The sequence below is a fragment of the Suncus etruscus genome, chromosome 5, assembly GCF_024139225.1.
Source record: "Suncus etruscus isolate mSunEtr1 chromosome 5, mSunEtr1.pri.cur, whole genome shotgun sequence".
Lineage (NCBI taxonomy): Eukaryota > Metazoa > Chordata > Mammalia > Eulipotyphla > Soricidae > Suncus > Suncus etruscus.
This window is the reverse complement of record NC_064852.1, coordinates 148,572,777-148,589,903: the sequence shown is the minus strand read 5'-3', so window position 1 is coordinate 148,589,903 and position 17,127 is coordinate 148,572,777. Positions and strand designations below refer to the sequence as shown.

At 35.6% G+C, this 17,127-nt stretch overlaps 1 protein-coding gene across 19 annotated transcripts in view; it reads left to right on the top strand.

Moving 5' to 3' along the window:
• The window catches only part of RIMS2 (regulating synaptic membrane exocytosis 2), a 565,766-nt gene that overhangs the window by 417,336 nt on the left and 131,303 nt on the right, over positions 1–17,127 (top strand). For 9 of the 19 annotated variants that reach the window (XM_049773842.1, XM_049773835.1, XM_049773829.1 and 6 more), the window contains one exon: positions 10,637–10,809. The exons of 9 other annotated variants lie outside the window; for them this stretch is intronic. In XM_049773842.1, the coding sequence (XP_049629799.1) occupies positions 10,637–10,809 (173 nt within the window). Of the gene's footprint in view, positions 1–10,636; positions 10,810–11,765; positions 11,871–17,127 lie in introns of those variants that run through there. One more of the 19 variants, XM_049773840.1, reaches the window with a different exon arrangement.

The window sequence follows — 17,127 nt, the reverse complement described above, 5'->3', positions numbered from 1 at the left end:
TGAACCATTCCACCCCCCATAGAAAAGTAGTGTCCCTTCTCCACACCACCCCTCAGATTCCTGCTTATATGTAAGAGACCAAAATCAAGTCACTTAACTACCATAGCTACAAGGAATTCTAGAAAATATTTTAGTCTCATTATTATTACACCACCAGAATAATTCTGGATTATTTTAGTAAAGATCAAAAGGGAGAAAGTATTGGTTGGCAGCTATGTTCTCTTCCAAGATTCATTCATAAATCCAAAACCAGGGAGATATTTGTTTCTGCTGAGTAAGCAAACAGTATTTCTTGATTGATTTGAATGGAGAAGATTGGAAAGATCAAAAGTAGTTCAAAGATTTTGTAGCTTTAGTTGGCTATTGAGCTTCCTAAAAATTTTAATGAATATGAAAGATACAAGAATGACTGGATTGATTTGATAGAATAAATGTGCTTTGGGCCACATATAATATACTTTTTTTTTCATAAAGAAAAGTATGAAAAAAACAGTTTATCTAGAAATACACATTTGAAACTTTAAAAGGCCTTGTCTCAAGGACCCTTAGGGAAGAAAAGTAGCAAAATCAAGAAAGAAGAAACCTAAAAAAAGTTACTATTGAGTGAAAATCAGGGTTTTTGAGAAGTTTTACTATATATAGCTTAGAATGAATGAAGGAGTAATAAGAGTAATAGTCTGAGAAGGAATGTGATGGTTGAAGGATAAGTCTTCTAAGGAGGAATGTAGTAAGAATGTTGGAAGGATTAAGGATTCTGAGGAGGAATGTGATAAGAATGGTTGAAGGATAAAGATTCTGAGGAGAAATATAGTAAGAACGAGTGAAGAATAAACATACTGAGGAGGAATGTGGTAAGAATGGGTAAAGAATAAGAATTCTGAGAAGCAACGTGGTAAGAATGATTGAAGGATAAGGATTCTGAAAAGATGTTGTGAGAATGGTTGAAGAATAAGGATTATGAGGGTGAGTATTATGAGAACGGTAGAAAGATAAGGGCTCTAAAGAGAAATGTGGTAAGAACATAGGAAGAATTAAGGATTCTGAGGAGGAATGTGGTAAAGAACGGGCAAATGATAAGGATCCTAAAGAAGAATGTGGTGAGAATGATTGACCCATAAATATACCAAGGAGGAATGCAGTAAAAAAAGACTGTAGGATAAGGATACTGAGGAGGAATGTGAAGATAAGGATGAAGATAAAATTCTGAGGATGAATATGGTGAGAATGGTTGAAGGTCTGAAGGTGAAAATGGTAAGAATGGGTTAACACAGCCAGAGCGGTGGCGCAAGCAGTAAGGGGTCTGCCTTGCCTGCACTGGCCTAGGATGAAGCATGGTTCGATTCCGCAGCATCCCATATGGTTCCCCAAGCCAGGAGCAATTTATGAGTGCTTAGCCAGGAGTAACCCCTGAGTGTCACCAGGTGTGCCCAAAAACCCCCTAAAAGAAATGAAAAGTGATTGAAGGATAAGAATTCTTTTTAATTTTTTATAATAATTTTTATTTGACTAAAGTGGATTACAAGTCATTCTCAGTAAAATTTTAGGTATATAGTTACATTGAATTAGGGGCATTTCCACCATCAATGTTGTCCTCCCTCTCTCCCCATTCCCAGCATGCATCCCATATCCTCCTCCCCTACCCCCCTCATCTGCTAGTATAAGTGGTCCCCTAAGTATAAGTGGTCCCTAGTGTAAGTGTCTAGCTTGTAATAGATTGGGCATTGATCCTGTTGTCATTGGCTTCGGATTCGATACCCAAGTCTGATCATTTTTTCTTTCTACTCATTGTTCATACGACTGGTCTTGATACCCTCCATTATTTTCCCCTCAGTTTGTGAGGTGGAACAAGATGGTTCAAGTTATGTGGTTCTGTTTGAAGGAAAGAAGAAAAAGAAAGGGGGGTCAAAAATCAAACAAGCAAAAAAACGGGAGGAGTCCTTCTAGAGGCTATAAATATCGGTTTAAGAGAAGAAAGAGGAAAAGGAAGAAAAACATAACAACAATACAAAAAAAAATCTAACTAAAAACCCGAAAAGCACCACAGCAATAAAGACAACAACCAAACAATAATCCTGGTCCCAAAATAAAAACAAAACAGAGCACAAAAACATAAATTAAAACAAAGCAAAACAAAACAAAACAAAAACAACAATAACAACAAGAAATTAATTTGTGCTTTTTTTTTTTTTGCATAGGCACAGTAAATATTGAGGAGATTAGAAAGGGAATTCTCTTGGCCTAAGAGATACAGGGTTTCTCTGCCCTTGAAGTATACTGTCATGTGCATAATTCCAGGCTCTGGACCTGTTCTTTTACTCTCCCCTAGGTCCTTTTGTGGTGCCTGGAAACTATCTGCGCAGTCATGGATGATGATATCAGGCCTCTGTAACTGGAGGTCTTGGTATTTACACAGGTCATAGGATGGAGCTTAGAATGGAGTCTTTCTTTATGGTTCTAGAAGTTCTGCTCCATTACTGTTGTTTTAATCAGTCTTCTGTAGTTAGTGGTCTTGGTTTTTGCACTGATCCTAGGATGAAGCCTAGGATGGAGTCTTTCATTATGTTTCCAGAAGTTCTGCTCGATTGCAGTTGTCACAGTCAGACCTCTGGAATTAGAGATCTTGGTTGTTGTACAGATTGTAGGCCAAAGCCTAGTCTAGGGACTTTTTTATTGGTCCCAGGATAAATTCTGCCCAGTCATGGTTGTCACAGTCAGTCTTCTGTAGTTAGTGATCTTGGCTTTTGCACAGATCAAAGGATGACATGCCTTCTGATTTCATCTTATTGTTAGGTGGTGAGGTAAGACAACCTACTCTAAGATCCGGTTGTTGCCATTTCCTCATTGTCAGGACGTCATATCATAACTGGCGCATGATGGTGTCAGAGCACTATTAAAAATGTCCCAGAGGTAGTTTGGTTCCTAGAGCTGTTGCTGAGATCTTGTCAGTTCTATGTCTGAGATATAGGGTTCAGGTTTGGATGGTCTCTGTCTAATCACATCGAGTCTAAGTTGGGACCACATGGCATATGTTCAAGGTGGGAGGTGCCCCTGTATTGTAAAATGTATGAGTTCTTATCCCTAGTAGATAAGAGCTTGTCTCTATACATAAAATTTGAAGGATAAGAATTTTTAAAAGAATGTGAAAATGTTGGAGAGTTTATCGATTCTGAGAAGGAATGTAGTCAAAGTAAAAGAAAGATACGGATTTTTAGGATTAATTGTTGAAAGATAAGAATTCTGAAGCCTGGAATGATTAAGGATTCTGAGGAGGAATATGGTAATAATGGATAAAAGATAATAATTCTAAGAACAATGTGGAAGAATGGTTGAAGTAAGAATGAGTGAAGGATAAGAATTCTGAAGAAGAATTATTTTGTTTTTTTGTTTGTTCGTTTTATTTGGGGGCCACACCTGGCAGTGCTCAGGGGTTACTCCTGGCTATCTGCTCAGAATTCACTCCTGGCAGGCACTAGGTTACCATATGGGATGCCGGGATTCAAACCAACCACCTTAAGTCCTGGATTGGCTGCTTGCAAGGCAAACACTGCTATGCTATCTCTCCGGCCCCTGAAGAAGAATTTTTAAGAGTAGGTGAAGATAAGGATTCTGAGAAGGAATATTTTAAGAATGATTAAAGGATAAGGATTCTGAAAATAAATATGGTGGGGAAGGTTAAAGAATAAGTATTCTGAGGATGAATATGATGAAAATGTTTGATGGAGAAGGATTCTGAAGAGGAATATAGTGATTATGGATGAAGGATATAGATTATGAGGAGAAATGTGGTAAGAATTTGGATGGATTAAGGATTAAGGATTCTGAATGTAGCAAGAATGGTTGGGGAATAGGGATGCTGATGAGGCATTTGGTAAGAATGGTTGAAAGATAAGTTTTTTTATGTGGTAAGAGTGGTTGAAGGATAGAATTTTGGGAAGAAATATCTAAGAATTAGGTCAAAGGATAAGAATTTGAGGAAGAATTTGGTAAGCTCTTGAGCTCTTCTGTGCTGAAATATCTTGATCTGGGATTTCATTTCAGAATGAGCATATTCTATCTCTGAAAACTTTGAGGAATCAGTGGACATAAAGGTTGTTGTTTCCCCAAAGCAGCTATTTACTAAGAATTTTGAAACCTTTTTGTTGTTGTTGTTGTTTTTGGGCCACACCTGGTGTGATGCTCAAGGGTTACTCCTGGCTATGCGCTCAGAAATCGCTCCTGGCTCGGGAGACCATATGGGATGCCCGGGGATCGAATCGAGGTCTGTCCTAGGTCAGCCCCATGCAAGGCAAACCACCCTACTGCTGCACCACCACTACAGCCCCTTCAATTCTATTTTTTTTAAATAGAAGTCTTTTTATTCATATTAGTAAGTGCCTCTTTGTGTTACCCATGTACTATGGTTTCTTTGACATGTTTTGGCCTCAAGAAAGTAAAGTGATTTTTTAGAAAGGATTTAATTCTTTACACAAATACAGACCCGTAATGCTTATAAGAATGGTTTAACCACTTTTTGAATGTCATGTTGACGATATCAATAATTTGCTTCTCTACGATTCTCTGGTCAAAATTATTGACCTCATCAATTTTTATCGAACCAAGAAACATTTGACTCTATAGCTTCCCCTATGAGGGCGATTTTTGTGCCTTAAACTGTATGTGTACAGTTTTCACTGTATTTTTTCAAAATAACTACCTTTAAATATAGCACCTTACTGCATATATTTGTTTTCTTAGCTCATCATTAGGTCTTGTAGGGTTGTAAATGATGCTTATATTCCTAACAAGCGGTGTGTCCAATTTTGTGCCCTGTGACCCATTGATAACTCAAAATCAGTCATGGTAGGAGTAATTGAAAGCAGAACCTTTTTCCCTTGGATATTTGGTTATTAAACTCCTCCTAAAACAACACTGCCTATATCTAATACCTAGAATAAAGGGTTTAGGTAATGACCCTTTATTCAATTATCATCATAGTATCTTAGATTCTGAGACTGCTAGAGGTAAGGCTCCAGGCATTCACGTTATTTAGGTTCATTAAGCAGTCATTGAATTCTTACTATACACTGATATAGAACTCTAAAATATTTTCATTTTCTTCAGGGAGTTTCTAATCTAGCAGGGTAGCTATAGATATTAAGTAATGGGGGCATGGAATTATACATACAGTATTTATTCTAAAGTTAAATCTGGAACTAGTTCTCTTTTCTATAGTCTGTCCTTGCCATAGCCCAACACTCCATCCAATTGGCCACCAGAAAGAACCTTGTCTAGGATACAAAGCAGCTCTTCAAAGAGCCCCAGTAACATGTGCCACTTTTTTTTTTTTTTAGTTTTTGGTTCATACCTGGCAGCACTCAGGAGTTACTCCTGGCTCTACGCTCAGAAATTGCTCCTGGCAGGCTCAGGGGACCATATGGGATGCAGAGATTCGAACCACCATCCTTCTGCATGCAAGGCAAATGCCTTACCTCCATGCTCTCTCTCTGGCCCGTGTGCCATTTTAAAGCAAATGTTTCTCTCTCTGAGTTATGAAATGATTTAAAAATAGAGAGATCAGGGGCCGGAGAGATAGTGGTTCGAATCCCGGCATCCCATATGGTCATTCGAGCCTGCTGGGGGCGATTTTTCAGCATAGAGGCAGGAGTAGCCTCTAAGCACTACTGGGTGTGACCCAAAAACAAAACAAAACAAAACAAAAAAATAGGGAAAGCAAAATGGGGGTATTTCTTGTTCATAGGTCATTTTAATGGATTGCTTTACCAGATTCACTCTCTCTTTTCTTGTCTCCTCTCTGCTCCCAGAGTAATCTCAAGAGTCCCACCCAGAACTTGGCCTCTCTTTCCTTTCCAAAATGGCTTTTCCCAGCATTTTCCCCATCTTGTGATTTGTTACTTCTTTTTTTCTTTATGAGTATGATATGACTGTTTCTCCATATCTTTTTTTATCGCATAATTTGTTTTCCTTTCGACTTTAAGGATTTTCTATTCTATCCAGTATATTGCAGCAACTAACTTTTGGACCAAGGCTTTAGACAACAAATTTCAGTTTGGGGATGAGGTTAATGAAGTTGAAGGCAAACTATGATTAAGGAAACTCATAGAATCCCACCACCATGTGATTAGTCTCTGGAGTGATGTTTTATCTGAGTCCTAAACTAAGCTCAAATAATTGGACTGTCTGTAGAAAAATACAACCTAAGGGGGCCAGAGTGATGGCGCAGTGATAGGGCATTTGCCTTGCATGTGGCTGACCCAGGAAAGACTGTAGTTTGATTCCCCTGGCGTCCCATATAGTCCCCCCAACCAGGAGCGATTTCTGAGCTTATAGCCAGGAATAACCCCCTGAGTGTCACCGGGTGTGACCCAAAATCCAGGAAAAAAAAATACAACCTAAGAATTTATAAACAGTAAATTTAAATTTGAATTTGAAGAAAATTGGATTTATATTTTAGACATTTGAATGTGTTTTTTTTCATGAATATTATTTTAAAAATTAATAGACATTTGCCTTTCAGTGATACTCCACAAATACACAGTTATACTCCTCTAATGTTAGATAAATAGGGCAAAACATTAACTTTTCTAGGCCACTTAGAAACTCTTTAGATTCTGGAACATCCTGAAGAAGAATTTCCTGTAAACTTTTCTAGTTCATGATCTGCTTAATAGAAATGTACAAAACATTAAAATGTTGTCGGAAAAGCTTCCTTGCTCTCTTCCAAGATTTTAACGATCTATAATCAGAGCATTATTTTCAACTAAGATCTTGTAATCCTATGCAATAAATGTTTATTTGTGATCCATTAAAGAGGATGGTCAGCCCACCATTCGTTGGTCAGCTGTCAGCTGTCAACTAATACATGATGATTGTTTAAAGCATCATTTAGTATCTAGTGCCAAGAGAGCTCTAACCATTTTCTAAATATGTGAACTTACTTAGCCTACCTTGGAACAATTTTTCAGCCTCTATATCACTGTTAAAGTATAATTTTGATTTATATTTTAGGAGAAGCAAAATACATTTAGAAAAAGAAAAATAGAACCATTTTTCGAAGTAACTTCAGTATTAGACCACTTACTACTTTTTTAAATGAGTTGTCTGCAGGAAGACATTTTGTCCTAACTATATTCAAAATATGCCTTTTAAAGTTATATTTACAAAAAATAGTTTTATCTTCTCTACTCCCCAAACCTGTCTTTCTTTTCTTATCACGGACTCTTGGATATGAAAGCCTGAGCTATATCTCAAAGGTAAACATACCCAGTTGCTTAAAAGTAGACAAAGAAATGCATTTAGTGCAGATTGCAAAATTACCAAACTAGAGCATTTAAATCATTTGTGTTCTCTCTATGAGCTATCTCATTTCAAGTCTTTTTTGTTTTATGTTATTTTTTTTACATACCGGACAGAAACCACTGAAAGTGCTAAAAAGCACACTATTGGGTATTTGGGAAATATTACTTTTAATCCTCAGAAGAAATCTTAAACAGGATTTATCCTGTCTGTATTACAAGAAAAGCTAGACATCAGAGTGAAACTCAGTTTATTAAATCTGTGATTCTTAGGTGTTTGGAAAGTTATAAAGGAAAGAAAAATATTATACTGGCTATTAAGAAAATATATTCTAACGGAGGGTCTGAAATTAAATACAAATACACATATATACCACAGAGAGCACTCTTCCAAGAGAAGAATGTTGTGATTTATAAGAGTCATATACTGTATGATAAGCCATATCTCTCCTTAAGTATGCTATGCCATTATTTTTCCTTAGGGATTGCATATCCAGAATTTGAGCTTAGCCAGCATGATTATTATAAACCTGGATAAGATGCCATGACTTAAAAAACAAGAATATGTCAGGTTATATCCTCGAGTATGTCAAGTCACAATTTTAATACTAAAATTCCAAAGTCAATAATTTGGAAATGAAAAGAAAGCAAATTGGGCAAGAAAACAATTAGGGAGACCTGAGGTCTTCAGGTACCTAATAATTTTCTACGTCAGGGCCAAGAACCAGAGACATCTAAAAAATGCCAGCTTGTGTGTTTCCTTCTGTGACAAAAAATGAACACACATCCTAAGCTGGAAGCAGTTTTCACTAAAAGGTGATGGAGTGTGAGGACTTAGTAATTCCATGGAAAAGTTGTTATAACATTTCAGTTGCACTTTATAAACTGATTTTCTGAAATCAATCTATTACTTACATATAGAAATGCTTTGTTGTTGTTTTAACTTAGATCAGTTTTAACATAATCACTCACTCTGGGATATCTCTACCTAATAATACTCATTTCTGTAAAGATATTACTGAGGCAGATAGTAGTATTCAGCTTTCTATAGCATCGCTTATCATTTATTTTCTAAACACTTTCTATGTGTATAGCTCTATGCTAAATGCTTCCTAGTAATCCTTGCAGATAAACTGGAGGGGTACAATTGTTTCCCAGTGTGACATGGATAGAACAATGAAGTTTAGGAAAGCAATAGGTCAAGATCAGAAATCTGGTGATTTGGGTGCCCAGGATTGAGACCAAATATTGTATTTCATTTCAAAGTATATATTCTAAGTTACTGCAATATTGCCCTTACTACTTTCAGATTTTCATTTGAATTAGATATCATAATCCCATGAGCAAGAGCCTGCCCAAACATATAATGCCAAACTGCTTTCTTTTGTTCAGTTATAAATTATTTTAAAAGCTACAACCGAATGCTTTTTTTTTTCCTAATTTTTTTCTGATTGCTTTATATTATGAAAAATAAAAGTTTTCAACATATAGGTCAGCGGCTAATCAACAAATTTGAGCATTTCTTGAAATAGTCATCTTTAATATAAGAAAAATATTAAAAATATAAATGGAAAGACATTTACTTCTCAATTTGATAAAACTTACTTTATGTAAAGTAAATGTATAAGATAGTTTTAATATATTTTATAATATATCTATCCACAAGCTAGCATAGATAATGTGAGATTTACTTGAGGAATTGCTATTCTAGTCTCTATCAGAATAACTTTCTTTCATAACAAACATGAAGTTTCTGCTTATATAGATATTCCTAAGAATGCGAATGGATTGAGGGGATAATTTAATTACATTATTTTACATAATTGAGAGTTTATTCAATAAAGTTGGAAGTCAACATGGACTAGGAAAGGCCTGGGGGGGGGCACAAATCATTTGCATTTGATTCAGTGTTTTTACACCACCTATTATACTTTAATGTATTTAGACAAAATATTTGAGTCTAATATTTCCAGAGAAATCTTATTTATATGTGCCTGTTTTGGGGTAGTGATTTCTCAAGTCGCCATATATCTTTTCTTTTTTTTTTTTTTTTTTTTTTTAATTTTTTTTTTATTTAAACACCTTGATTACATACATGATTGTGTTTGGGTTTCAGTCATAAAAGGAACACCACCCATCACCAGTGCAACATTCCCATCACCCAAGTCCCAAATCTCCCTCCTCCCCACCCAACCCCCGCCTGTACCCTAAACAGGCTCAACATTTCCCTCATACATTCTCAATATTAGGACAGTTCAAAATGTAGTTTGAAGCCATATATCTTTTCTAACCAGGCTATATACTCTGATCGCAAAAATTGCAAAAATTCAATACTATGTTTGGAGTGCAGAGAAATAAAAATCTTTCGCAAATATTTTCTTAAACCATTAAGAAACATCAAGAAATAATTGTAGAGTTAATAATACTGGCACTCATTTATTGATATTATGCCAGATACATATATTATTTCTAGCTTTCAAACCAATCCTACAAGTAAGATATTGTTGTTCTTCTTATTTTTATAAATAGGCTTTAACGATTGACTCATTGCTCAAGTTTACCAATACTAGTAAGAAATTTCCAGGTTTTCCAGATCCCCAATTCTTCTTTCATACATCCTCAATGCACTGATGTACAGCATTATGATGATTTTCAATTTGCCAGAATATGTGAACTCCCAGAGCACACTGCATGGACTGGGCCTGATAACTTTCAGATTATTTCAATTCCAGGAAGTTGAGATATTGAAAATAATAATTACTTTTTCTAGTATTTCTAGGATGCATCAAAATTCCAGCAACCATTCAGAAATGAAACTTTCACTTTGCTCTTGGCTTTTCTGAAAAAGTTAGCGTTTAATCATTAGATTTTTATATTATCTCTAGGTTTTCAGTGAAGCCTAATGGATTAAAGAGAAAATTGCTGGCTGCTAGCGTTGGTTCTTATAAATTACATTGGGAAAGTCTATCATATTACTTTTTTTTAAATTTTATTTAAAAATTTAGAAAAATAAACTCATACTTCCTAATATTAAGCCAAATGTTTATATCCCAGATTTTACCTAAATTTTCTTTCCTAAGGCCATTGCCATTGTGAAAGTATTTTAATGGCCTTCTTTGGGGTGTGGTGAAATGCTCTAATTGCCTTTGCTAAAACCCAGGGTTTCCTATAAATTGAATTTTTCTTTTAGGATAATTGCTATTCACTTTTGTTTTATATGCAACTGAGTGGGGTTTTTGCAGTATCCTCTGTGGACAATTAAAGTGCTGAAATAGGAGAAGCTAATCATTGCTTTGTGTGGGAATACTGACAACCTCTGCGTATTTGTCAATCTGTGTTAACAGTATCGATCAGGATGGGATCCTCATAGAGGGGCAGATAATATTTCCACTAAATCCTCGGACAGTGATGTAAGTGACATATCTGCGGTTTCAAGGACTAGTAGTGCTTCTCGTTTCAGCAGCACAAGCCACATGTCCGTCCAATCAGAACGGCCCAGAGGAAACAAGAAAATCAGGTGAGTAAGGGGATTGTAGCAGGAAATGCCTCTGCATATCTTCTGAGAGTCTTTCTTTTGCTTGGCATAAACTTAAAGTGCTTTATTTTTTTTTAATGTTAATCTTTGTCATTAAGGCAATGAGAATTTTTGTTCATGCTAATATTGATTATGTTTTTGGTCTACATTTTAAACTTCTTGCTCAGAAATGCCTTATGGATCTGGTAGCAGTTCTCTTGCTACAATACTGTTTTGGTGTTTCCCATTTAATTCTGTTATTGTATTTTTCTGAAATTAAAAGATAAATTTCAAGCAGAGACTTGAGTTGTTGAAAATGCCTAGGAAGATGAGGAATGATTTCCGAAGGATTATTTTTTCCTACTTGCATGTAGTTCGGTAATTCAGAAAAATTAAGAATTTTCTTTTTTAGTAGGGTACCTTGTTAACCACCTACATTTTTTATAAAGACCCAGAGAAAGTTTAATTTTTCAACAAAAATGATGTTGTATATGTTAGTGTGAGTTGTGCTTTTTTGCCTACATTGTAGATTTTATGAGCACCTGAACGAAATGATGTTAATCCTATTGGATCAATAATAAAGACACCACAGCTGTTTTCCATGTAGCCTAAAATACAGGATATATGACTTTAAAATAGTATTATTACATATTGCTAACTCAGTGCTTTGCTGGAAGCACTAGGAAAGGGATCTTTATTTACATTAGATTTCATTGTCTTTCTGTTTAATGTCATATGCATTTTTCCTGACCATTTTTTTCCTTTCTGTGTTTACTTGCATGCCTTGGATTTTGTTGTGTTGCCTTCCAAAGGCCAAAGGGAATAGAAGAGGGAGGGACAGAAGGGGATAAACATGAAGAGATAGTTCATGAGGCGGAAGAGGTCAAGGAAGAAAGAATTAATGAGAATGGGCAAGGGAAAGAAATCGCGCAAACATGTAAAAAGGAGGAACTCAGAAAATCAGGAGACAAGGAAAAAACACATGAAATTCCTGAGCAGGGCCAAGAGAAATCACAGTGGAATAAAGAGGATTTGCAAAAGCAATTCTCACAAGACAACGGCAGGTAAAAATATATTTGTTCAGTAGCTTTACCCAGTAGCATCATAGTCCTTTCTCCTACCCCTTAGAACTTACCCTGCCATTCCCAGTAGATTTATTTTCTCATATTCATTTAACTTCTACTGCAACTGATACATATTTTGTAAATTTTCATTAAGTAGTTTTAATGACCAAATAGATATTAGTTTGTATTCACTATCACAGAGTCTGGTTTATGTTGTTTTCAAGTTCTTTATGATTAGATGCCTCAAACTTAAATTTTCCTCTAGTTTATTTTTGACACTGATTACTAGATATCTTTCCAATGGAAGGAGGGAGGAGTATAGAACTTTAAATCAAAATGAAAGTTCTGAAAACAAATTTTTAGCCTCCCTTATAAAAAATATATGATATACTGGACTAGACTTTCCAAAGCAATGTGTTGGACAGCACAGAGCCGACTTTATTCTGGAGTTTCTGGTCTCCATGCATCTTACCAGTTTTCTGCCATATCCTAGAGCATTTTTGACTTCTGAGAGAGATAATAAAAAAAAAAGGAACAGAACAAATGTCTGTGTTCTTCATACTCTGTGGGGAAAAAAGCAGAGAGAGAGATATAGGGGTATCAGGTTTTTTTTTTTTTTTTTTTTTTTGGTGGTGGTGGTTTTGTTTATTTGTTTGTTTGTTTAGGAAACACGCATATTTGGTTAGATCCCTCAAGAAGTTCATTAGTAAAAGACATTTCTAGAGATGGGATTTTGAATGGGGTGGGTAACAGGAGATGATACAAGAAAGAATGCAGAAAAACATATTTTCATGTTTCATAACACAAGACACCAAGTCTGAAGCTGGTTCTACAGGGCTATGTCGATGATTTTTGAGCACAAGTTCACAGAAAAGCTTCCTCCCATGATTGCAGAAAATGAGGTTTCTCTGACATTTACTTAACATGGAGAATTGCAAGTCATTGTATTCTTCAAAGGAATTGGATTTTCTAGTAGTTCAGTATTGACTTTTGTATTCATACAAGATCTGCTTGATAAGCACCCCTATTAAAAACCAAATTTTTGTAACATATTACTTTTAATTGACAAGAAAGATAATTCAGAAAGATTTTTTTCCCTCTTGAGTATGTGACTTAGAGGAGTCACTTTTAAATCTCAGATATTTTTGGGGCCTGGAGCCAGAGGGCCAAGCTAACATACCTGAATTGGTAGAGATTTAGACGATTCTGACTTGAAGCTCTTTCCTCATTATGTTGTCAAGGAGTAAAGTACATTGCTTTACAGGGAGAAGGATGTGATGGTTTAGATATTAGGTATATGAATCATCAAGGCCTGTAAACTAAAGGAGGCCAAGCCCACCTCGCCAAGAAATGAACATATGTTCCATAAGGTGGCCTGAACTGCCAACCACAAAGTTTATAATAAAATGGTGGTGCAGCTCATTAATAACTCAACATGGGATCTTTGATTTGTGTTCATTATTTAAAACTAAGAGACTTTTTCTGAGAGGAAAGAGATCTGAGCACTCCCAGTGACTTTTTTTTAGTAGCTAATAAATACACCACAGATTGTTTAAATGCTAATAACTTAACATGCATATGCAACATTTTTGGAACTAATCTTATTTTAAAATTGACCATTGATGGTTTGTGCCTTTCATTTGTAGCCCAAGCACCAGAAAAGAAGGGGGGGGGGGAAATGCCTGATGCCCTAGTTTAACTATTTATAGCAATGTTAGTATTTAAAATGAACGCAGTGATTACAATGAACAAAATTCATTCCAGTCGCTGTTTCATTACAGTAATTGCATGATAATTATGTTGTTAGTGTTAGCCACATTTAAGTAGGCTTCCTGAATGTACAAACAGAAAATGGCAAAAAGAAAATTTAAAAGATTCATTAAATATTTGAGTATGTCTTAAGCTGGTTAATAAATAATATATTTATATTTAGCTATACATATTTACAAATATGTTTACTTAAAAAGTTCCCCTTTAATAATCATTAGAGATGATCTGCTAAAAACCCTAGAACATTAAAATCTACATTTACCATTAGAAATGTTTCTGTTTGTTTGGTGGCTACACCCATCAGTAATCAGATTTATTTTTGATTCTGCATTCAGGAATCATTCTGGTGGTACACAGGAGACCATAACCCCTCTGTTATCTCTACAGCCTGTAAAATATTTTTCTACTGTACAAATAGCTGTGTTTTAAATTTTTTATCTCTTTATATTTGCTTATTATATAACATATCTATATGGTAGCTGGACCTGGAAAATATTGTTGAGAAGAGAAATTATTCAACCAATATTCAAGCATTGTTATGACATTGTCTTATTTTTATTTTATTTTTTTCAAGATGACACAAACTTTATTTTTTAATAAAATCTTGATTTAAGAACCATAATTACAAGCATGATTGTAGTTGAGTTTCAGTCATAAAAAGAACACCCCCCCTTCACCAGTGCAACATTCCCACCACCACCAAGGTTCCCCCTCTCCACCCCCACCCCTACCTGTATTCCAGACATTCTACTTCTCTCATTCATTAATGTTGCTATAATAATTGTTACTGTAGTTATTTCCCTAACAGCATTCACCACTCTTTGTGGTGAGCTTCATATTGTGAGCCAGTCCTTCTGGCCCTTAACTTTCTTGTCTCTGGGATTATTACAATAATGTCTTTAATTTTTTTTAAAACCCATAGATGAGTGAGACTATTCTGTATCTATCTCTCTCCCTCTGACTTATTTCACTCAGCATAATAGATTCCATGTACATATTATGAAGCCGTCAGGAGAGATGACTTCACTCGTTTTTATGATGATGCAAAGAAACTTTATACAAGTGGTGTATTTCTGCCTGTCTATCCTCTTCAAAGAGAAACAGTAATAACTCAACTTCTGCAAATAACTTGAGTAATTATCTCAAATTAAATCTCAAATATCTTCAAATGATCATGGATTGGAAATCTAAGGCCATTTGGATTTTCATCCTGACTGCCATGTATCCTACTGACACTATTGGCTTTCTACTTCTAGCAGAGGGATGAGTGGTTCATATCCTCATAGATGAGATGAACACAAAACATAGAAATCAGCACAGCAAGCCATCTGTTATTGGGAGAATTTTCCCATATTATCATGAATTTAGAAATTATTGGTTCTATGACTAGTGTTGAACAAGCAATTTGTCAGAAGTTCCTATCATTTGGAAGATATTTCCAAAATATTTGTGGCCATGTGGCCAATAGTTAATAGTCTGTTGATCAAGTGGAGTGGTTTTGGTTTTTTGGAAATGTGTTTTTCAGTGCTAAATCATCCGAGACATCACACTTATGAACTGGACACGGCTAGATTACCACTGTCTTTTATTTGTTCTTTTATCTGTTCTTTCAGTTTGAGAGTATTTTTAATTAAGACTACTAAAACTTTAAAACTAAGTAATTTTTACTTTAAAACTAAGTAATTTTTACATTTTGTGATTATTTATTTGAATAAAACCTTAAAAAACTTGAGGATCATTCTTGGATTTTTTTTGTTTATTTGTTTTATGTTTTGTTTTTGGGTCACACGTGGTGAAACTCAGGGGTTATGCCTGGCTCTGTGCTCAGAAATCGCCCCTGGCAGGCTCAGGGAAAATTATGGGATGCCAGGAATCAAACCACCTTCGGTCCTGGGCCAGCTGTGTGTAAGGCAAATACCTTACTGCTGTGCTATTTCTCTGGCCCCAGATTTGTGTGTGTGTGTGTGTGTGTGTGTGTGTGTTTAAATTTAGGATTGCATTTCTAAAGCAATCATATATGCAGACTATTATAATATTTCCAACCTCTTTGAAGAGTTACTTGTATTTCTTGGTAAATTTTAAATCAGCTTTTCTATTTTTTGAGGGGAAAATCACTGAGATTCTTACAGTGATTGTGTTTGATTAGATTGATTTGGATAGAGGTTGTTGCCATCTTAAAATGGTATCTTTCAGTAGCTGGATCAACTATACAGTGGGGAGGACATTTGCCTTGCATGCTGCCAACCCGGGTTCAATTTCCAGCATCACGTATATTCTCCTGAGCACCACCAGGAGTAATTCTTGAGTGCAGAACCAGGAGGAAATCTTGAACATCACTGTGTGTGGCCACAAATAAACATGATATCTTTTAGTCCATAAAATGGGAAGTTTTATTTATTGGTTGTTTTCAATGACTAGAATAGTTTAGTGTATACATCTTGTTTATCAGATGTACTTTTGTTTAATTTATTCTATTTTGATGCTATTGTAAATAGAATTATTATATTGCTTTCATGTTTAGGTTATTCATTGATATTGTATATAGAAATATAGTTGAGGTGTTTTTATATATTTAGCATATCCAACAATATTGCTGTACTTGTTCACTGGCTCTAAAATGATTCTTATTTTTTTTTGTTATTCCTTAATATATAAGGGAGATTATATCATTTGTGGAAAAAAAACTTTTACTTTCTCTTTTCTAATCCATTTACCTTCAAATTGTTTTTCACGTCTACTTGGTCCATTACAATGGTAAATAAGTGGTTCATGGAACGTTTTTTTTTTAAATCCTTATTTAAGCACTGTGATTACCAAATTGTTTATTGTTGGATTTCAGTCATACAATTTACAACATTATTCACTACTGCACCCATCATCACCAATGCCTTTCATTTCTTGTTTTCTCTTACCCCTTCCTTGCTCTAGAGCAGGAAGGTTCTCTCTCTCTCTCTCTCTCTCTCTCTCTCTCTCTCTCTCTCTCTCTCTCTCTCTCTCTCTCTCTCTTTCCTTTTTGACACTGGTTTGCACTGTTGTTAATGGAGGGGTGCCTTGCCTGTTAGTTTCTCAACTTTCAGCTCCGAGTTCTTGTCCAGAGCAATCAGTTCCAATTATCATTGTCCCAATAGACCTTTCTACCTTTTTCTACTCTAACTACACTCACCTTTCTGCCCTGGTGAGCTTTCTGCCCTGAGCTGGACATCCTGACCTTTATATCTGTTGTCTCTGGGTCTCTGGGTATTACTACCATTCTTTTTTTTTTTTTTTTTTTTGGTTTTTGGGCCACACCCGGTGACGCTCAGGGGTTACTCCTGGCTATGCGCTCAGAAGTCGCTCCTGGCTTGGGGGACCATATGGGACACCGGGGGATCGAACCACGGTCCATAGCGCAGGCAATGCAGGCACCTTACCTCTAGCGCCACCGCCCGGCCCCTATTACTACCATTCTATCTCTTATTTTTCTTATATCTCACAAATGAGTGATATT